General features: G+C 41.7%; 2 protein-coding genes across 4 annotated transcripts in view; both read left to right on the top strand.

Moving 5' to 3' along the window:
• The window catches only part of tango2 (transport and golgi organization 2 homolog (Drosophila)), a 29,624-nt gene extending 26,748 nt beyond the window's left edge, over nt 1-2,876 (top strand). For all 3 annotated transcript variants that reach the window (XM_056273711.1, XM_056273720.1, XM_056273728.1), the window contains exon 9: nt 1,302-2,876. In XM_056273711.1, the coding sequence (XP_056129686.1) occupies nt 1,302-1,422 (121 nt within the window). In that variant the 3' untranslated portion in view covers nt 1,423-2,876. The remainder of the gene's footprint in view (nt 1-1,301) is intronic.
• Nucleotides 2,877-3,232: 356 nt separating this feature from the next.
• On the top strand, nt 3,233-17,353 carry dgcr8 (DGCR8 microprocessor complex subunit). The gene is made up of 14 exons (XM_056283153.1): nt 3,233-3,346; nt 3,699-4,653; nt 5,219-5,381; nt 6,207-6,349; nt 6,647-6,986; nt 7,309-7,506; nt 8,381-8,482; nt 8,829-8,927; nt 9,229-9,311; nt 9,948-10,048; nt 12,672-12,778; nt 13,826-13,953; nt 14,839-14,952; nt 15,426-17,353. Exons 2-14 carry the CDS (start codon nt 3,979-3,981, stop codon nt 15,507-15,509), a joined length of 2,337 nt encoding a protein of 778 aa, XP_056139128.1. The 5' UTR covers nt 3,233-3,346; nt 3,699-3,978; the 3' UTR covers nt 15,510-17,353.
• The last annotated feature ends 847 nt before the right edge of the window (nt 17,354-18,200 follow it).

Raw genomic sequence — 18,200 nt, 5'->3', positions numbered from 1 at the left:
GTCCCTCAATTCTCTCTCTGCCTATTTATCTGATGCCTCCCCTTGAGGAAACTGATAGGATGATGTCTGCCTGCTGGAGTTTAGAGCTTTTTCTGTCCAGAAAATGCAGTTCTTCAACGACAGTCCACACTCTTGCGGTTGCAGAGATTGGGTTGTAACCCTGACATCACTGGCTCAATCCTAGCAACAACCAAATTATGTCCAACAATCAGTTGTCCTGTCTGTATGTCCACGAGCAAGACACTATCTGCCCCTATCTGATCACTCATCATGAGAAAAGCCTCCCTATGAGAAGCTGGTTTGTTCAGGTGCCATCTTGGAAATGCTGCCGGGCAGTAGAGTCCAATAAGACTAGACCCCAATGTTTTACAATGAGCAGTCATCCATAGCTCTAGTTCTTCAACACATATTATCATTTGGATTACATATTTAGGAACACTGGCAAAATATAAACAACATGGATATTAAAATTTGCTCCAAAGAGTGCTATTTTCACAGAAAATTTACTTTTTCGGCTCGACCAATGCTTATATGCATGTGCTGTTCAACGCTTCAATAATCATTGACATTTGTGTGTGATCTGTCACTGCTGAAGCTGATGAATCTGAACATATGATTGGCTGATTTTCTTAATGATATGCATACAAAGGCACTTTGATTGGCTCGTTTTGCTGACAGCGTGACTAAACATGGTCTTACGTTGTCAGGGCCACCATCTTAGCATTTCATATTGTCCTATTCTTAATTGATAGAGTGTACCCTCTCCACTAAATAAACTTCCTCTGTCCTGAGCTTGTAAATGTGCATTGGTAAAATGATGTAGCACTCCTCAGTTTTACTCCGGACTATTGTATATATGTGTTAAATGGAGCTCTGTAGGTAGTGGGGCGCACATTGTGCCAACATGTGTTGTCTTGAATGTTAAATGTTTAGTTATTACCCTGAAGATCATTGTTTTGTTTGTGTTTGTTTCACTTAATGACACCTGAGGACATTTGTGGTAATTGCAGTTTGAGCCCTCCAAATCCCAGAGTCAAGTCAAGTCAATTTTATTTGTATAGTCCAATATCACAAATTACAAATTCGCCTCAGGGAGCTTTCCATTCGAAATAAAATAGTCGCCATTGCTGTTGTGTCAGCACCTTCCCCATCACCAAAAAAATAAAACATGGTTGAAGATGGTTTTTAGCCATTTATACAGTATCTGAAATTCTTTTTACGAGCTGGTTTTAACATACTATATGCTTGCTGGCAGACACATGCTCATTTGTATGATTTTTCCTCTGTCCTCACCTGTTCAGGACCAATACCGTTATCCTGATAGACGCAGCAGGGAACGTGACCTTCACTGAACGCACTATGCTCAACTGTGACACCAGCCAGTGGAGCACCAGCTCTTTCCAATTCAAGCTGCAGGAGTGAAGAACATCCTCCGGGAGCTTTATGAAGGAAATCCACTCTGTGCCTTCCGTACCCTCTTTTAGTCCCACCACACCTTATCCTGTCAAGAGCACACTGAGACGTGTTTGTCATTCAAACGGCCAGACAGTGAAATAATTGCACTTTCTAGGAAAAGAGATTAATTTTTCCCCAGTAGAAAATGAACTTGCTGCTTGGTGTGGATGTGTGTCATATGTTCATATATGATCTGGCTTGATCAAATAATTTCTCATTAGTTATTTTAGTTTAATCATTATCAAAATTATACTACAGTGTTTATTGTTGCTTTGGGGATGGCATTTGTATTGGTATTATGTGCTGATTAAAAAAAGATTGTCAAAGAACAACATGATTCATCGAAAGAACATAATGCACCTGTAAACATTTGGGATCTTACTGTCAAAATTTAATCTATTATAGATGACTGTTTACTGATAAGAGTTTGAAGATGGTAATGTCATCTATGTTATTACTTTGGCTCAATACTTAATACTAGTATTGGAATACTTGTAACGCTACAGTCTACAGGCGTTAGTGCCAGCCTCTTTTCAAACTATTATTTCAACATGTTTGGGAGTATTTCATCTATAATCTCACATTGAATCCCTTTATTAGCACATTTTGAAGTAATTCAGTGACCGATAACACACAAAAAAAACCTTGCAATCTGCTTGCTGCATTTACAGTAGCTGTTGTGGATTAGAAAGACCAACATTAAAAAACAGTTTACTGTAACACTTCTACATGTAATCAGTTGCTGTCTCCAACCCTGCACAATAGTTATCACAGCACTAGTTTGCTGACAAAGACACATCATAGTGTTAAAGTTTTTTCTTACTCTTTGGCACTGACCTCTTCCAAGTAGGGGTGAATTCATTTTATAACTGATTGCCAGTAGAAACATCTCATCATTGCACTGAGATTTTGTTCATGGCAGCTAGTGTTTGCATCCAGTGTCTACACAAAGGCAGGCATTGGGGGTATAAAATGTCAATAATCACAGATAACCTATGGAGTTAATGCACCTCTCACATATTTTCTGCATCAAAAAGGCACTCTTACCTTAATTCAAACTTGTTGCAAAGGTACTCACTAGTGATGCACATGAAAAGTATGGAAAAATAATAATAGAAAGCTTTGGAACAGTATGCAATCTAGTACATCGACTATCTCACGCCGCAGAGAACAATGCGGGACTATCCTTAAATCATTTTAAGGAGCTGACTTTGTGATCCGTTAGCTAAGCTACGCTCAACTGCAGAGGGGATATATATTTTTATCTATCTATTTATTAATTTATTTTATTTATTTGTTTGTTTGTTTTCTTGTGGTTGAGGATGCCCTCAACCCAACCCATGATTTCCTGGACTTAATGTCACTGACCTCAGGTATTGCTGACAAACCCTGTTTTTTTGACTTTATGATTTATGAATAAATGTTTCATCGGTTCCATAATCTACCTTTTTTCAGTCATTCATAGAGATGTGTTTTTATTCAAGCCTTAGGACGTGATTGGATTGTGCCTCAGTTTTAACGCTGCAGTGATCTGCAGTTGGTGAATTGCGCCATCCAGAGATGATTTGTGGAATTGTGCGTCGGTGTGTTTATTGCCGATTGGCCAATAGTGAGATAGTCCTCGTATATGATTGGTCTGTTCTTGCAAGACAGCGTTTCCTGCCGGTAAGGAACCCCACCTCCGAATGGTTGGTTAAAAATTGTCCGATAAGGACGTCTTATCCAATCAAATTGTCAAAAACCCGGTATTTGGGGCGGGGCTTTAATGTCGGTCTAGGCTTCTGCAAGATGGCGGAGTTGGCTGTGAGTCCGTATGGCGGTATTTCGGGAAGAAAATGATTTCGAAAGCTTATCTAATGTCCAAGAAAAGAAAAATCGGTCTCGTATATAAGTGAGTATACATTCAATCGAACGTGTGGCTGTTTCACGGTCGTTACGTTTTCTCACCGGTGCCTTGATTCGTACAGCCCGCGTAGGCACTTGAAGAAGGCGCATTAGCGGCGGTGACGGGGCCTGCTGTCTGCTGCATGAGCGACCAATGTTTTTACTCGGGTTAATAGTTGTGTAATTTTCTGTCCACCATCATTGGGAATAATGCCTCTTGTTGGTGTTAGCATGACAATAGGGCACCCCTTAATGGCCCATTTTCCAATGTTGGCTACGTATTCTGCCATCGACGTTAACGTAGCTTTAGCTACTTGGGTTACGGTTACCCGCATTGACTCATTGTTTCTGTCTTTTAGCTCTCAGTGGATTCCAGTGGAAGATGAGCAGTGCCTGGACCCCCTTTTAAGCTGAATGCATTGTGATTTCCAATAATTGAGACAGTGGTTCTAAAAGCTGTCTACATTAATGAAAAGAACAATGTAGTCAGCTTAGCATATTCAACACTGGTTCGTGGTCTATACAGGGATGTGCTTCTGCGTGTTTTTCAAATTAAACTAAGTTTTAGAAAGTCTGTGAACAGGTCAGCTATAGAGTAAGTACCACTTGGTTTAAGCAGTAGTTCCCAATATAGAGAAAATGGAGATAGACGAAATTCGACCCCCACTTCCCTTGGAGCCACCTGATGATTTTGACCAGGATAATGGCAGAGCACCTCCACCACCTCCCCTGCAAACGTCCAGTGACGCAGAGGTAATGGACGTTAGCTCTGGTGGTGATGGATCCACACACACCCCAGCAGGGGACGAGGACGTGAAGCCACAGCTGCAGCTCCTCTCCAAAGGCGCGGTAACTTTCTTTAGCCAGCCCTCAGACAAGGCCTGCCCCAGAACAGCCCGCCACGCTCCACCAGTCACAGGGTTCCGTCCAGATCGTAAACTACTCCGAGACGTTAAGATCCGTGTCAGCTTTGGTGAATGCAGCAATAGCAAAGACAGGAAGGTTTTGTACTCAAATAAAGGGCAGGAAAGTGGAGGGAAGGCCAGCTTAGGCATCCTCAATGGTGAGTTGCATGACTCTAGTGAACTGGATGCTGCAGAGGGTAGCTCTGGAGTTGGGAAACAGGCTGTCAAAAAAGTAGAGGAAACAGAGGTAGACTTGGAGAACAAGGTAGAGTTTGCCGTTCTGGATGAGTTGGATGACTTTTGTGAGAACTTCCTGGATCACGATGATGGGGAGCACAGCAGCTTCAGGTCTGAGGTCTTAGCTCAGCAGGAGCAAGCAGATGAAGAAGTCCTGACTTACACTTATGAGGTATGTCTCTTCCTGCCAATGCAAAGTCTCACATCGTGTTTTTGATACTTTTCTGTTGTGCACCACATTTGTCCTCCATTGTCAGTTGGATAAAGTTTCATCTTTGTTGTTTTAGCCAAAAGTCAGATGTTTTGATATTTGCTCAAACTAAAGTCAAGACAATGCTACTTCATTTCTCCAGTAGAAACGGTGGGTGCTCAAGGGTCATTAAAACTAATTAAAGAGGGCTCAACAACCTAATCATATGAATACACTTTTTTTTATTAGATTATGTTGACACATTTGTTAGTTTTTTTTTCCCCCTGCCAAACCTATTTGGAATATTTTCATTTGAGCTGAGAGGTAACTTAACTTTGCCCTCTGTGTATATATATCTTAATTTAAAATGGCAATTTTTCCCCGTCCCCAGACATAAAATATGATTTTTGGATTCTCTTCTGGCATTTGCTTTGGATTCCCCACTCAAAGTTAATTCTTTTTTTATTTTATTTTTTCTCTTTCATAGAAGCAACTCTCTAAAACTGTCTGTCCAATGTCTTCTGGCCTTAACCACTGTCTCTTACAGGAAGAATTTGACAATGATGTTGACGCACTGCTAGAGGAGGGCCTGCCAGTTCCCAAAAAGATGCGGTTGGCAGAAGACAAGTATGGTGGGGACAGCGACCATCAATCAGATGGGGAAGGATCTGTTCAGCCCATGATGACCAAAATTAAGACTATCCTGAAGAGTGAGTGGTGGATCTGCCTGCTGGTTTAGTGAATGTGTCTGAAATGACAGGCACAGGAATCGCTTTACATTGCAAAACCAATAACAATGGCTCCTATCGCTGTTATTCCTGTTATCAGTCTTCTCTCTGTGTTGTTGCACTGCTATCTCAAAGCACGTATACCAATAAAACACTTTTTGGTAGAGGAAAGGGACCATCCTTAATTGTGTCATGTAGAATTGTTTTGTGATTGTATTGTCACTTTTTTTATATCACTAAAGGATCTGATCATAATTGAATGCTATGCCTGTTTAGTCCTTTTTTTAAATTACAATTCATTGGAACACATCTACTCCTGTTTGAGGACAAATTTTGTTTTAAGTAGTAAAAGACATGCATGTTAGGCTTAGTACTCTTGCCAGTGCCTCTGACCAAGGTAATGGGAAATAGAACTTGAGTTGGGTCCCCAGGCGCTGCAGCTGCCCACTGCTCCTATACAGTAGGATGGGTTAAATGCAGAGAACACATTTTTGTATGAATACAATGACAAAATGAAGTGGCTTTGTGTAGTGTTTTACGTTGTTGTTTTTTTTGAGCCTGTGAAATCTGACCCTTGACCTTGTATAATGCTGTGAAGGGAAAAAATATGACCTGTGTATATAGTTGGTTACACAAAGGTCTTCCTAATTGCCTGTCAAATTTGAGATCATTCATGTATTTGTGGAGGGTTTGCAGTTGACTGTGTACTTACGCATTCTTGCCAATTGTCATACATGAGCAGAGGAGTTTAGCACACAAAAATGTTGTAATATGCACATCCATCTGTTTATCTTTACTCTCTGCAAGGTCGGGGCCGCCCGCCCACTGAGCCGCTACCTGATGGATGGATCATGACATTCCACAACTCTGGCATTCCAGTCTACCTGCACAGGGAGACCAGGGTGGTCACCTGGTCCAGACCATACTTCTTGGGGACTGGGAGTATCAGGGTAAGATGTTGACAAATGTGTAGTGGTCTCTTATTGGCGTTCTGACAGTGCTGTTAATTTCCAGCTTGGATGGGTTTCCAGTTCACTGCTGTTAATACAGCTGAAATGGTTTCTGTATTACCCTGTGACTGTCTTTTATTGTCCTGTATTGTGCTGTTGTCGTGTAGCTGTGTTGAGGATGACGAAAAGTAGGGAATTTTGACATGAAAATGCCAAACCGTACTGTACAATTAATGGTTGAAGTTGTGAATCAGGAAAACAAAAGCGATTGCACTTCATGTCCTTCTGTCACTACAGAAACATGACCCTCCCACCAGCAGCATCCCTTGTCTGCACTACAAGAAAATGAAGGAACAGGAGGAAAGGGAGCTGAATGGGGAGGTTACGCCTAATGTTGAAGTGTCTCCGGTCAAGCTCAGTGAAGAGACCGACAATTTAGAGAGGACGGAAGAGCCAGACTCCACAGCTCAGGAGCAGGAAGATGGCATGGCCACCAGCCTGGCTGAGGGTGGCCCAGAAACAGAGGCTACCTCAGAGCCTAGACTACAAGGCAAAGAGACCCAACCCTGCGACACTGCTCAAGGAGCCCTCGGGCAGGTCAAAGCTAAGGTGGAAGTGTGCAAGGATGAGTCCATAGGTATGTTTTTTTTCACCCTCTCCACAGACTTGCTGATATCAGAAACTCCTCTTTCGACCAGTCTTCTTTAATTACATCACTGTAGTTTAACAGTGAACACTACCTGTAATATAGAAATCAAAGATTCACTAAAATTAATGATTTTATATAGACTTGTATTGATAAAAATTGTACATATGATATTACAAAAGCATTGTATTTGGTGGTTGTTTATTTTGGCAATAGACTTTCCCTTGCAGAAATGAAGCCTATGCTATGAGTAGGTTTTTGTTGTTCCATTTTAAACAATAATACTCATTGAATTTTTCCTGACTCTTCACAGACCTTAAAGAGTTTCGCATTTACTTGGAAAAGTGTTTCGATTTTGAGCAAGTGACGGTGAAGAAGTTCCGTACCTGGGCTGAACGCAGGCAGTTCAACAGAGACATGAAAAGGAAGCAGGCAGAGTCAGAAAGACCAATCCTCCCTGCCAACCAAAAACTCATTACGCTCTCTGTCCAAGATGCACCCACTAAGAAAGGTGATCATAGAAGCTTTGAATAAGAGGTTTTGACTCGTTATTTTCAGGGGACTGAATTATTTTCAGAATCCAAAAAGTCTGTTACTACTGGCCCAAATTAGCTCCACAGGTATATTTGCTGTCTTGCATGCATTTTTTTCCCTTCTTATGTTCCATAGTCCTGTTAGCAAAACACATATGTACCCTGTGCAGCAGCTGAAGTTATCAGTTTGCTGGATGGAGCACAAGTCAATGAAATGTCAAATCCAAAAACCTGGCTTAGCCTACTTTTTATACCTTTTTTACCTGTGATTTGGCCCCATGAAGGCACCATAGTGAAGAGAAAGGTATCAAGTCAAACTGTTAGATGGGCTTAATTGATTAGATATGTAAATCATGAATCCCCGTGTTACATACGACTTGGTCGGACGTCCTACAGACACAATTGGCTGTGTCTGCGGGTTGGAAGCTGGATGTGGGTGTGTGTCCTGGTCGCTGCACTAGCACCTCCTCTGGTTGGTCGGGGCGCTTGTTCAGTGGGGAGGGGCAACGGGGGGAATAGTGTGATCCTCCCACGCGCTACGTCTCCCTGGTGAAACTTCTCACTGTCAGGTGGAAAGAAGCGGCTGGCGACTCCACGTGTATCGGAGGAGACATGGTAGTCTGCAGCCCTCCCAGGATCGGCAGAGGGGGTGGAGTAGTGACTGGGACAGCTCGGAAGAGTAGGGTAATTGGCCGGATAAAATTGGGGAGAAAAGGGGGTGGGTATGTAAACCAAGGATTTTACTGGGAATATTGGTCTACACTACATTGTAGTAGAGCTTCATTTGCCCTGCCTTTTCTCAAGAGTATTTGTCACTCATCAGTGGATGTTGCATCTTGTCTTTTTCATCAGAATTTGTCATCAACCCCAATGGAAAATCAGAAGTTTGCATTCTACATGAATATATGCAACGTGTCCTAAAGGTCCGACCTGTTTACAACTTTTTTGAATGTGGTGAGTTTGATGCCTTTTAAAGTTTCCTAAGGACAAATGCAATTCATTTGACATTGGTTCGGCTGTTCTTGCCTAAATATGTTGTTGCCTTCTAATTTTTAGCATAAAAATTGTATTGCTCTTAATTTAGTGTGGCAACACGGCATTTTTCACAGGTTCTTAAAACAGCCATCCCGAATTACAGAAAAAGATGCTGAATAATTACATACATTTCTTCTGGCAAGAAGAAACGAGGCAAATGCACACATAGTGCTGACACGTTAAAAAAAACATCAGTGCAACGTCTAATTCTGATGAACATTACAGCATAGATCATCAAATCAGTGATACTTTGATTATCCCACAGAGAACCCAAGTGAACCCTTTGGCGCCTCGGTCATCATAGACGGAGTAACTTATGGCACAGGAACCGCAAGCAGTAAAAAACTTGCCAAGAATAAAGCTGGTAATGTCTTTGAAACTTTCTAGTAATTAAAGTGGTTAATTTGTCTTAAATCATATGACTGCCCTTGTGAGTTTGGCTTAATCAGTACTTAGTGTGTAAAAACAGCTATGATTTTGGAACAAATATGGGCCTGATTTGGTTAGCTCATACATCGATAGGGGTGAAGGCCCTCTTCATGTCCCCAATAACCAATGTATTCCTACCCCAGCCTTGTTTATTAGATCCAGTGTACGGGCAAAGTAATCATGACGTTTATATGACTGTTTTTTCTTAACTGGTGTGGTGTTGGTATGGACTATAGCTCGAGCCACACTGGAGATCCTCATCCCTGACTTTGTGAAGCAGACGTCTGAGGAGAAGCCTGTAGAGGGCGATGAACTGGAGGTAATTTGTTTGCGTTGTTGGCACTTAGATGCTGCTCTTTAAATTAGATAACAGCAAGTACCACTTGTTTAGATAAGGCTAATTCAAGTATCACCAACATTAAATGGAGTAAATGATTCATGCAAATAAGGGAGAATGCGTGTCTCTGAAAGTGTTTTTTTCCCTACTAAAGCAGATGTCTTTTTGTTAATTTTGTTTATTTTCATTGGAAGTGACATGATTAGGAATGAGTATATTAGAGGGACAGCTCAGGTTGGACGGTTTGGAGATGAGGCAAGAGAGGCAAGATTGAGATGGATAGGTCATGTGCGGAAGAGAGATGCTTAGTTATATTGGAGGAAGGATGCTGAATATGGAGCGGCCAGGCAAGAGGAAAAGAGGAAGATCAAAGAGGAGGTTTGTGGATGTAGTGAGGGAGGACATGCAGTTGGCTGGCATGACAGAAGAAGATGCAGAGGACAGGAAGAGATGGAAACGGATGATCCGCTGTGACGACCCCTAACGAGAGCAGCTGAAAGTAGTAGTAGTAGTAGATTACTAAAGCAGATGTCTTTATTCCTCTGATGTAGCTTTTTTGTTAATTTAGAAAATGTGACCTTGAGCTAACCATGTTAATCAATGTGTGCTGTCCCACAGTATTTTAATCATATCAGTATTGAAGACTCAAGGGTATATGAGCTGACTAACAAAGCAGGCCTACTGTCGCCATATCAGATTCTTCACGAGTGCCTTAAAAGGTAAGAGATAATGCATAAGGATGGAAACTCTACTCCATTGCGGTCCATAGGCCAAAGCTTTACAGCCACAAAAAATTTAAAAGCATTTGGCTAGTTGCTTGTGGTAATTTCCCACCATGAATTCATACAGTTGGTTGTGTTCTTCCACACTAATTGTGAGCATCCCAGATTTTCCAGTTGGATCATTTGACAGGGTTCATCTCAAATTGTGCAGTAGTAATATAAAAAGGTTGCTTGGAAGTATTTACTCATTAATTGAAAATGTTTTTTTAACCTTACGTGTAAAATATCTAAAAGTAGTGCATCATCTCAATGTTTTTCTAAACTTTGTCCCACTCATGTTAGCAATTAAGGATGTACTGATATTCTAGCCCTACCAGGCTTCAGTGTAAGCATTCTGTGGTGAAATTGCATGTTGTTGCTGTCTGATGAAAATGATGCATCTGTAAGTCTTCATGCATGCTCAATAATCCAGGTAAGGAAATCACCGAAAGTTGAAACCGTTCATCTGGACACAACGTTTATTGGGAGAAATGTTTCATCACTCATCTATGTGACTTCAGTCTCAACTGATTGCAGGTATCCCCACCCTTATAAACAGCACAGTTGCATAGCGATCGAACCAGCGATGGGTTTCGTATGCAAATTGCTGTGATCGTTAACTAGAGTTAAAATGGCCATGTGTACTAGGGGTGGGAATCACAGAGTAACTCGTGTTACGATACTATCACGATGTGTTGCCCACGACAATGATAGTATCGTGATACTCGATACATTGCAAGAGTTATCTGCGATACATCACGATATCTGTAACTGAAGAGGAAAAGATACCCCTAAATAGGCAAAAAGCAGGAATTATGTATTCACTGCATTGTGGTGTCAGTTTCAACCCCCCCCCTTTTTTTTTTCTTCCCAATTTTACCTGGCCAATTCCCCCACTCTTCCGAGCCGTCCCGGTCGCTGCTGCACCCCCTCTGCCGATCCGGGGAGGGCTGCAGACTACCACATCTCCTCCATTACATGTGGAGTCACCAGCCGCTTCTTTTCATCTGACAGTGAGGAGTTTCATCAGGGCGACATAGCACGTGGGAGGATCACGCTTTTCCCCCCTGAACAGGCACCCCAACCGACCAGATACTGGTAGCCCTCTGGGATGTAAAAGGGAGCTTTGCTTTAAACATCGTATTTATTGGATGCTGACTTCCAGTTGTGGTCACGTTAGCCGTTTTCTCCACAGTGAGATGGCTGTGCATATAAGGTGGCGTGTTCATGGTGTTGCCCGTGTACTTAACGTTCATGAGACAGTTCTTGCATATCACGTAGTCTTTATCGATTTTGTTTGTCCCATCCGTATTCTAAAAGCCAAAGTGGGCCCAGACTTTCGACTTGAAAGATGACGGTGCCTTTTTTTTCCACTCCCAGAAATGTGTCTATTCAAGGATCGGGTCCCCCGACACAAACGGAGCAATATAGTGTATGCTGTGAAGTGCCAGGAGGATTGCCGTGACTTGTACATTGTATATCACTAACAGAGAAACGTTTCATCATCACTCATCTTAGTGTACTCTTCAGTCTCAACTGACTGTAGGTATCCCCGCCCTTATAAACAATAGAGTGGCATAACAACCGAAAATGATCGGTTTCACATGCAAATTGCTGTAACTATTAACTAGACGCAGTGTTTCTCAACCCAGTCCTCAAGGAACCCCTATCCTGCATATTTTCTTTGCAACCCTGAATAGGTACCTGTTTGTAGTTATTCAACCAATCAGCAATGAATTTTGTCAGATGTTGCACACCTTGCATAAATAAGTGCTGCGAGATGATTGGTCGAGTAAGTACAAGCAGGGCTACCTATGCAGGGTTACAATGAAAATCTGCAGGGTAGGGGTTCCTTGAGGACTGGGTTGAGAAACACTGAACTAGAGTTTCAACTGCAGTGTGTACTAATCAGAGGATTTGGGAATGGTTGCAATCACAGCAATCATTTCTTTCTCAGTAAAGACTGTCCGGATGAACTGATTCAACTTTCTTGTGATTTTCTTGCCTGGATTATTGAGCATGCATAAAGATGTTTCTTCCAATAAACTTTGTTCTGTCAGATGAACTGATTCAACTGTCTATGACATGCATCTGTACTTTTTGGCGATTTTCTAAACAGGATGCATATGTACCCTTTTTAAGGCTTGTCAACATCTCAGTGTTCCTCAACAAATTGTTTTTACAAAGCCTGTGAGATTGTTATTATTTATTTCACTTCCTGTGAAGTTGGCTCCTTTTGCAGACATGTTGTTTTAGCCTGTTAGTAACAATGCAGGTTGAAGCAAGAAGGGCTGGTCTTTGACCAGTTTTGAGAGACTCAGTTTGAACAGTAAATCTAAAAATGTAATCTGGTTATGAAATATTTTTGTGGCTATTGTATGGTTGTTGCATACAACCATGTGCTTGCATGTGTACACTGATACAACAATATTAGAAATTATTTATTTAAACTTGGTCTGAATCACAAGGCCATCTATGAACCCATACAGGCAATGTTTAGATTAGATTACACCTTCACGTTGTACACCTTTCAGATGATGGTACCTGAATTTGAAGTGTGTGGTTTGTTTCCCCCCCACAGAAACCATGGAATGGGAGACACCAGCATTAAATTTGATGTGATCCCAGGGAAGAACCAGAAGAGTGAATATGTGATGACATGTGGCAAGCACACCGTGCGTGGTTGGTGTAAGTAGACTTGCTACCTCATCTCATACACGAGCATGCAAACAAGAATCACTTTGAGTACATTAAATAACTATACAGTAGTTGAACTGACATTGGTGCAGAGACAAACAGCAGAGATCACATTACGTGACGTGGTGCTAGAACAGCCAGTCCTCAACTGTTGCCTCTCTTAATTTATTCTAGGGTATTTAGATAATTGGGTAACAAAAAATACTGAAACTTGATCTGAGTCAAAAAAAATATCCTGCTGCTTTTTAAACTATTTTTATCGATACATGCTGGTTGCATTACTCTGTCAGTTGGTTGGTCGGTATCATCAGCTATGATGTTGGCCACCGAAAAACGTGCTCAACAACTGGCCGCCATTTCTCTCTCTCTCTCCTCACATGCTCTGACGGCTTCCATTTTACCCATTTTCGTCCAGTTTGAGATGTTGTCCATGTACAAGATTGCTGGTCTGCCTCGTCGCCTTTTGCCTTCAACTTTGCCTTACATCATATTTTTCATAATACTGCCGGTCTTATGACGCATAGCATGGCCGAAATAGTTTAGTTTTCGTCTCTGAATGGTCAACAGAAGGATCGTATTTGTTCCAAGTTGGTGTAGCACACTTTCATTTGTAGGTTTTTCTATCCAACCTATTCTCAGCAAACGGCGGTAAAACCATATTTCGGCAGCATTGATTTTCTTTTCATCTATTTTACGCAAAGTCCGTCCTTCACTTCTGTAAATCAATTACTCAGTCATGTGACAAAAAAAAAAGTATATTTTAAAACTTGCCAACTGCTTGTCAGAGTTAAATAAAAGGGTTCAGTTGATCTTGGGGGGAAAAAAATTGAATTGTGTTTAAAAAAATAAAATAAATGAAAAAGTCCTCCACATGAAGGTCCTTAGCACCTTTTCGAATTAGTTATAAGGAATACCAGAAATCGGCTATGGTACAGATTTTTTCCATTCCCCTCTCTTGCGCTAAGTGTCATGGTCATAGGCTTACTAATCTACTGCAGTGCACAATGGCTTCTAATGATTTCTCATCTTCATTACCAGGCAAGAACAAGAGGGTAGGCAAACAGCTAGCCTCTCAAAAGATCCTGCAGATGCTTCATCCCCATGTGAAGAACTGGGGCTCACTACTCCGCATGTACGGCAGAGAGAGCAACAAAATGGTGAAAAAGGTCGGTGCTCTTCAGTACATCTCACAAATCCAATGATTTTTTTTTTTTAAATCTTGTTTTGGTTTTATAAATTCAAATTTTCGGTGGCACAGTGGTTAGCGCTGTCACCTCACAGCAGGAAGGTCCTCGGTTCAAGCCCCGGGGTAGTCCAACCTTGGGGGTTGTCCCAGGTCGTCCTGTGTGTGGAGTTTGCATGTCCTCCCCGTGTCTACGTGGGTTTCCTCCGGGTGCTCCGGTTTCTTCCCACAGTCTAAAGACATGCAGGTCAGGTGAATCGGCCATAGTAAATTGTCCCTAGGTGTGAATGTGTGTGTCGACCCTGTGATGGACTGGCAGCCTGTCCAAGGTGTCTCCCCGCCTGCTGCCCAATGACTGATGGGATAGGCTCCAGCATCCCCGTGACCCTGAGTAAGGATAAGTGGTTTGGATAATGGATGGATGGAAACCTCAATTTTCACTACTGAACTTGAGTCCCATTTCCTTAAGTTTAAACAATGAAGGGCACTTGGGTAGCGTAGCGGTCTATTCCGTTGCCTACCGACACGGGATCGCCAGATCGAATCCCCGTGTTACCCCCGGCTTGGTCAGGCGTCACTACAGACACAGTTGGCCGTGTCTGCGGGTGGGAAGTCGGATGTGGGTATTTGTCCTGGTCGCTGCACTAGCGCCTTCTCTGGTCGGTCGGGGCACCCCCCAGATCTGCAGAGAGGGGGTGGAGCAGCGACTGGGACGGCTCAAAAAGAGCAGGGTAATTGGCCAGATACAATTGGGGGAGAGAACGGGGGAAAATTGAAAGAAAAAAAAAGTTTACACAATGAATTGAAACTAATTTAAGCAAGTTGTGCCCCCCATCTTTGACTTCTTTTCACATGATCTTTTCTGCAGGAGAGCTCAGACAAGAGTGTGATTGAGCTTCAGCAGTATGCCAAAAAGAACAAGCCAAACCTTCACATCCTAAACAAACTGCATGAAGAAATGACTAAACTGGCCAAGGAAAGGGTAAGAATTTTTCCCAGTTTGTGAAATTCCTTGGTGTTTCTCAGTTGAATCTAAGACCAGCTATGTAACCTGTTTTTTGACCTGATCAAGTACGGCTTTTGAGATTTGATTATCTTATTCAGAAAAGCTTCATAGGACTCATCACAACAAATGGAATATATTTCGATTCGCCAAGAATAACTCACCAATAAGGTCAGGGGGTGTATCGGAGAAATGCTAAATAATCACGTAAGATCCAGGCAGACAAGTTTTTGTCTCCTTCCTTATGGAAGAAAGTGACTTTCAGCCTTACACAATAAAAAACATGCTGTAGTGCTACGGAAGGTAGGTTAACATAAAACTATCCAAGCCTCTATCTGTATAGGTATTGAATGATTGGTTTCATCTCCACCCCGTCTCTTGAAAAATTGATATGTGCCATATTTAAAAATCTCTTCCTTTCGCAGTTTAATATTTTTCCCTTTTCCTGTCAGGAGGAAACTAGAAAGAAGCCCAAGATGACCGTTATGGAGTCTGCCCAGCCAGGGAGTGAGCCCCTCTGCACTGTCGACGTCTAGGAATCGCTGCAACTGACGAGCCATGGCACTGACACGTCATCCTTCACTGTCTTATGCATCACAGAGAGACAATGGCAATAGAACACATTTACACAGCTGGTAGTAATGCTTGCTTTTGTTTTTGTTTTGTTTTTTTCCACTCCCAAATTTCATTGGTTCACTGTTGGTGGATGTAAAAGGTAGGGCTAAATGCACGAAAAGATAGTAGAGCAAATATTGTCTACCTCTCTAGATGCATTCTCTACACGGCACCTTGATAAATGTTCAGGGTGCTTTGAAGATGACATAACTTGATAACATTATGAACCACAATACACTGCATGCTTCCCTACTGAAAAGAACCACTAAATACTTTGGGTTTGTACTGGTATCAGCAACTCCAGACTTGCGGTACCAGCATCTGTAATTATGTTTTCACCTAAATATTTGAAAGGGATTACTGATACTTGTATTCTGTCATTCATTTAATTGGGTAACAAAGTTACATGTTGTTTATTGGACATTTTGAAGGTTGATTTTGCTAATTTTCGGTAATAATTAAAAATATTTTTCCTCAAGAACAACCAGACTTGGTTTGCACGTTGAAAACATTTGTTGTAAAGTGATCACAAGTCAGAACTACAGTTTTGCATTCTTTCAGATATTTGTCAACCCCTCATGCTGTTACTATAGAAATTGTTTTTAGTTGTGTATTAAGAGGGACTAATTGCCTTTTTTGCTCTGGCAATATGGGAAACATATCAACAGACAGCTGACTATGCTGTTCTGTCACGCTAGTGTCCTGCTCTCAACCTTGCAGAAAACCTGAGCACAGGGCCACGGAGTACTGTAATAGGTGGTTTTTTTTGGGGGGGGGGGTTGTTTGACGCTTGTAGGTATAGCTAGCTTTTAAACATGCTCACTCTTTGTCCCTAACTAGGAATGCCCTGCAGGTCAACCAACCACTTGGTACAATTAAGTAGCTTTTGCAAACCTTTCATTTTCAGTGTCCTTATGGAATCAAGTTGGCTACATGTTGCCTTAGTTAATCCATTTCATGAAGGGCTCTGCATGTACTTTGGACCTAAACTACCCTTTGAAGGGAAATGGAAAGACCAAGCCCATTTTACTTGATAAAGCATTTGTTTAGCCAGTTAGTATTTTTAATAATAGCCTAAAAGACACTGATGCTCTTGGAAAACTGCCTACACTGATTTTTAATTGTTTGAATGGATTGTGCATCTGTTGTTGACATTTACCATTGTCGTGACAGTTGATTGTGTCTTGATTCATATTTTTTAACCTGGACTAGTACAAGCCTTTCAAAAAGAGTTGGCAAAAATGAAGTTGGTACACTTACCTCGAACAAAATGTGATCATTAAATCCGGCTAAAGCTAAAGACGCCATGCATACCAAAGCTTACATATGGTTTTATGCATTTTCTAGAATATTGCTGCAAACTGACTAAAATGGATAAGTATCTGCATAAACAGGAAGACAGATGCAATTCCATCTGGAACATAATAGAATCTGCTGTGCAGTCATTGTGTGAAATTGTGTGAAGTATTTGGCCTGTGCTTTTTTCTTGAATGTTAAGTGCATATGTGGACACATCACAATTTGTAGACACCAGGCTGTTGTGATACAGTAGATCGCTTGAAGAATGTGCTTTCCTGCCCTCGAGTATTTTGTCTTGCCAAGTGTGTGTGTGCGTGCGTGTGTGTGTGTGTGAAGAAATTATGCTTTTACACTTCTCTGTTGGACGGTACCAATGGAATATTTGCTTAAGATGTTGCTGTCTAGATGAAGTATGTATTGCAAATTGAGCTCCGACTTCAGTGATTTGTTATGCAAATAAAACTGTCTTGACTAACTTGCATTTGGTTTTGCATGTGTATATACATGGCGACCTTGTGATGACCTGGTGGCCTGAGGGTGCGATATTATGAACCCTACATAGCCCTCGCCAAAATCCCGTACCCTGTCCCAAATCTCGCGAACGGACGCCGGATTTCCGCTGCGTTGCTAAGGAAACAATCAACTATCAACTCGGTGCGAAGCAAAGCTAACGTTAGCTACCTTCAATTTTGTAATTTTGTATTTTTCGCAATTTTGGACAGCTGGCTGCTTTTGTAATTTTGGACTGCTGGCTGTCAACAACAGAACGGAGGTAAATAACGTTAGTTGTCTGAAAATGAACATATATCTAATAAATAGACTAGATTATTTTTGGTTTTGATTAAAAATAATCAAAATATTAAGTTACATAACTTATGAATCGTCTAAAAAGTGAACCATGGGGTTGAAATTATGATTGTGAGGGAAAGAATAGCCTTAAGTTGACTAACCTAACAATTTTAGGTTACAAGGTCTGCCTCTGCTCCTTGGATACGTTATTGGTATTATATTAATGTTGATTGTGGATAACTTAGACAGGTTAAATTGTGGGTGTACAGCGTTTCCTTGATGAGCGCTAACCCCATAACATATTTTCGCGTTGCTACGGTGGCGCACACGTGACAAAGCCAGAAACGGGATTTTGGCGAGGCCTATGTAGGGTTCATAATATCGCGTCCAGCGTGTCTCCCCGCCTGCCGCCCAATGACTGCAGGGATAGGCTCCAGCATCCCTGCAACCCTGAAAGCAGGATAAGTGGTTTGGATAATGGATGGCTGGATGGATGGATATACATGGTGTAAAAGTGAAGGGCT

The sequence above is a fragment of the Lampris incognitus genome, chromosome 1, assembly GCF_029633865.1.
Source record: "Lampris incognitus isolate fLamInc1 chromosome 1, fLamInc1.hap2, whole genome shotgun sequence".
Lineage (NCBI taxonomy): Eukaryota > Metazoa > Chordata > Actinopteri > Lampriformes > Lampridae > Lampris > Lampris incognitus.
This window is presented reverse-complemented; position numbering and strand designations above follow the sequence as displayed.

Bases quoted from the DNA above. Each gene is read 5' to 3' on its own strand.
- dgcr8 (XM_056283153.1), top strand. From the start codon at position 3,979: ATGGAGATAGACGAAATTCGACCCCCACTTCCCTTGGAGCCACCTGAT. The intron at 5,382-6,206 runs GTGAGTGGTGGA...ACTCTCTGCAAG, and splicing joins AATTAAGACTATCCTGAAGA to GTCGGGGCCGCCCGCCCACT. The intron at 10,049-12,671 runs GTAAGAGATAAT...TCCCCCCCACAG, and splicing joins CTTCACGAGTGCCTTAAAAG to AAACCATGGAATGGGAGACA.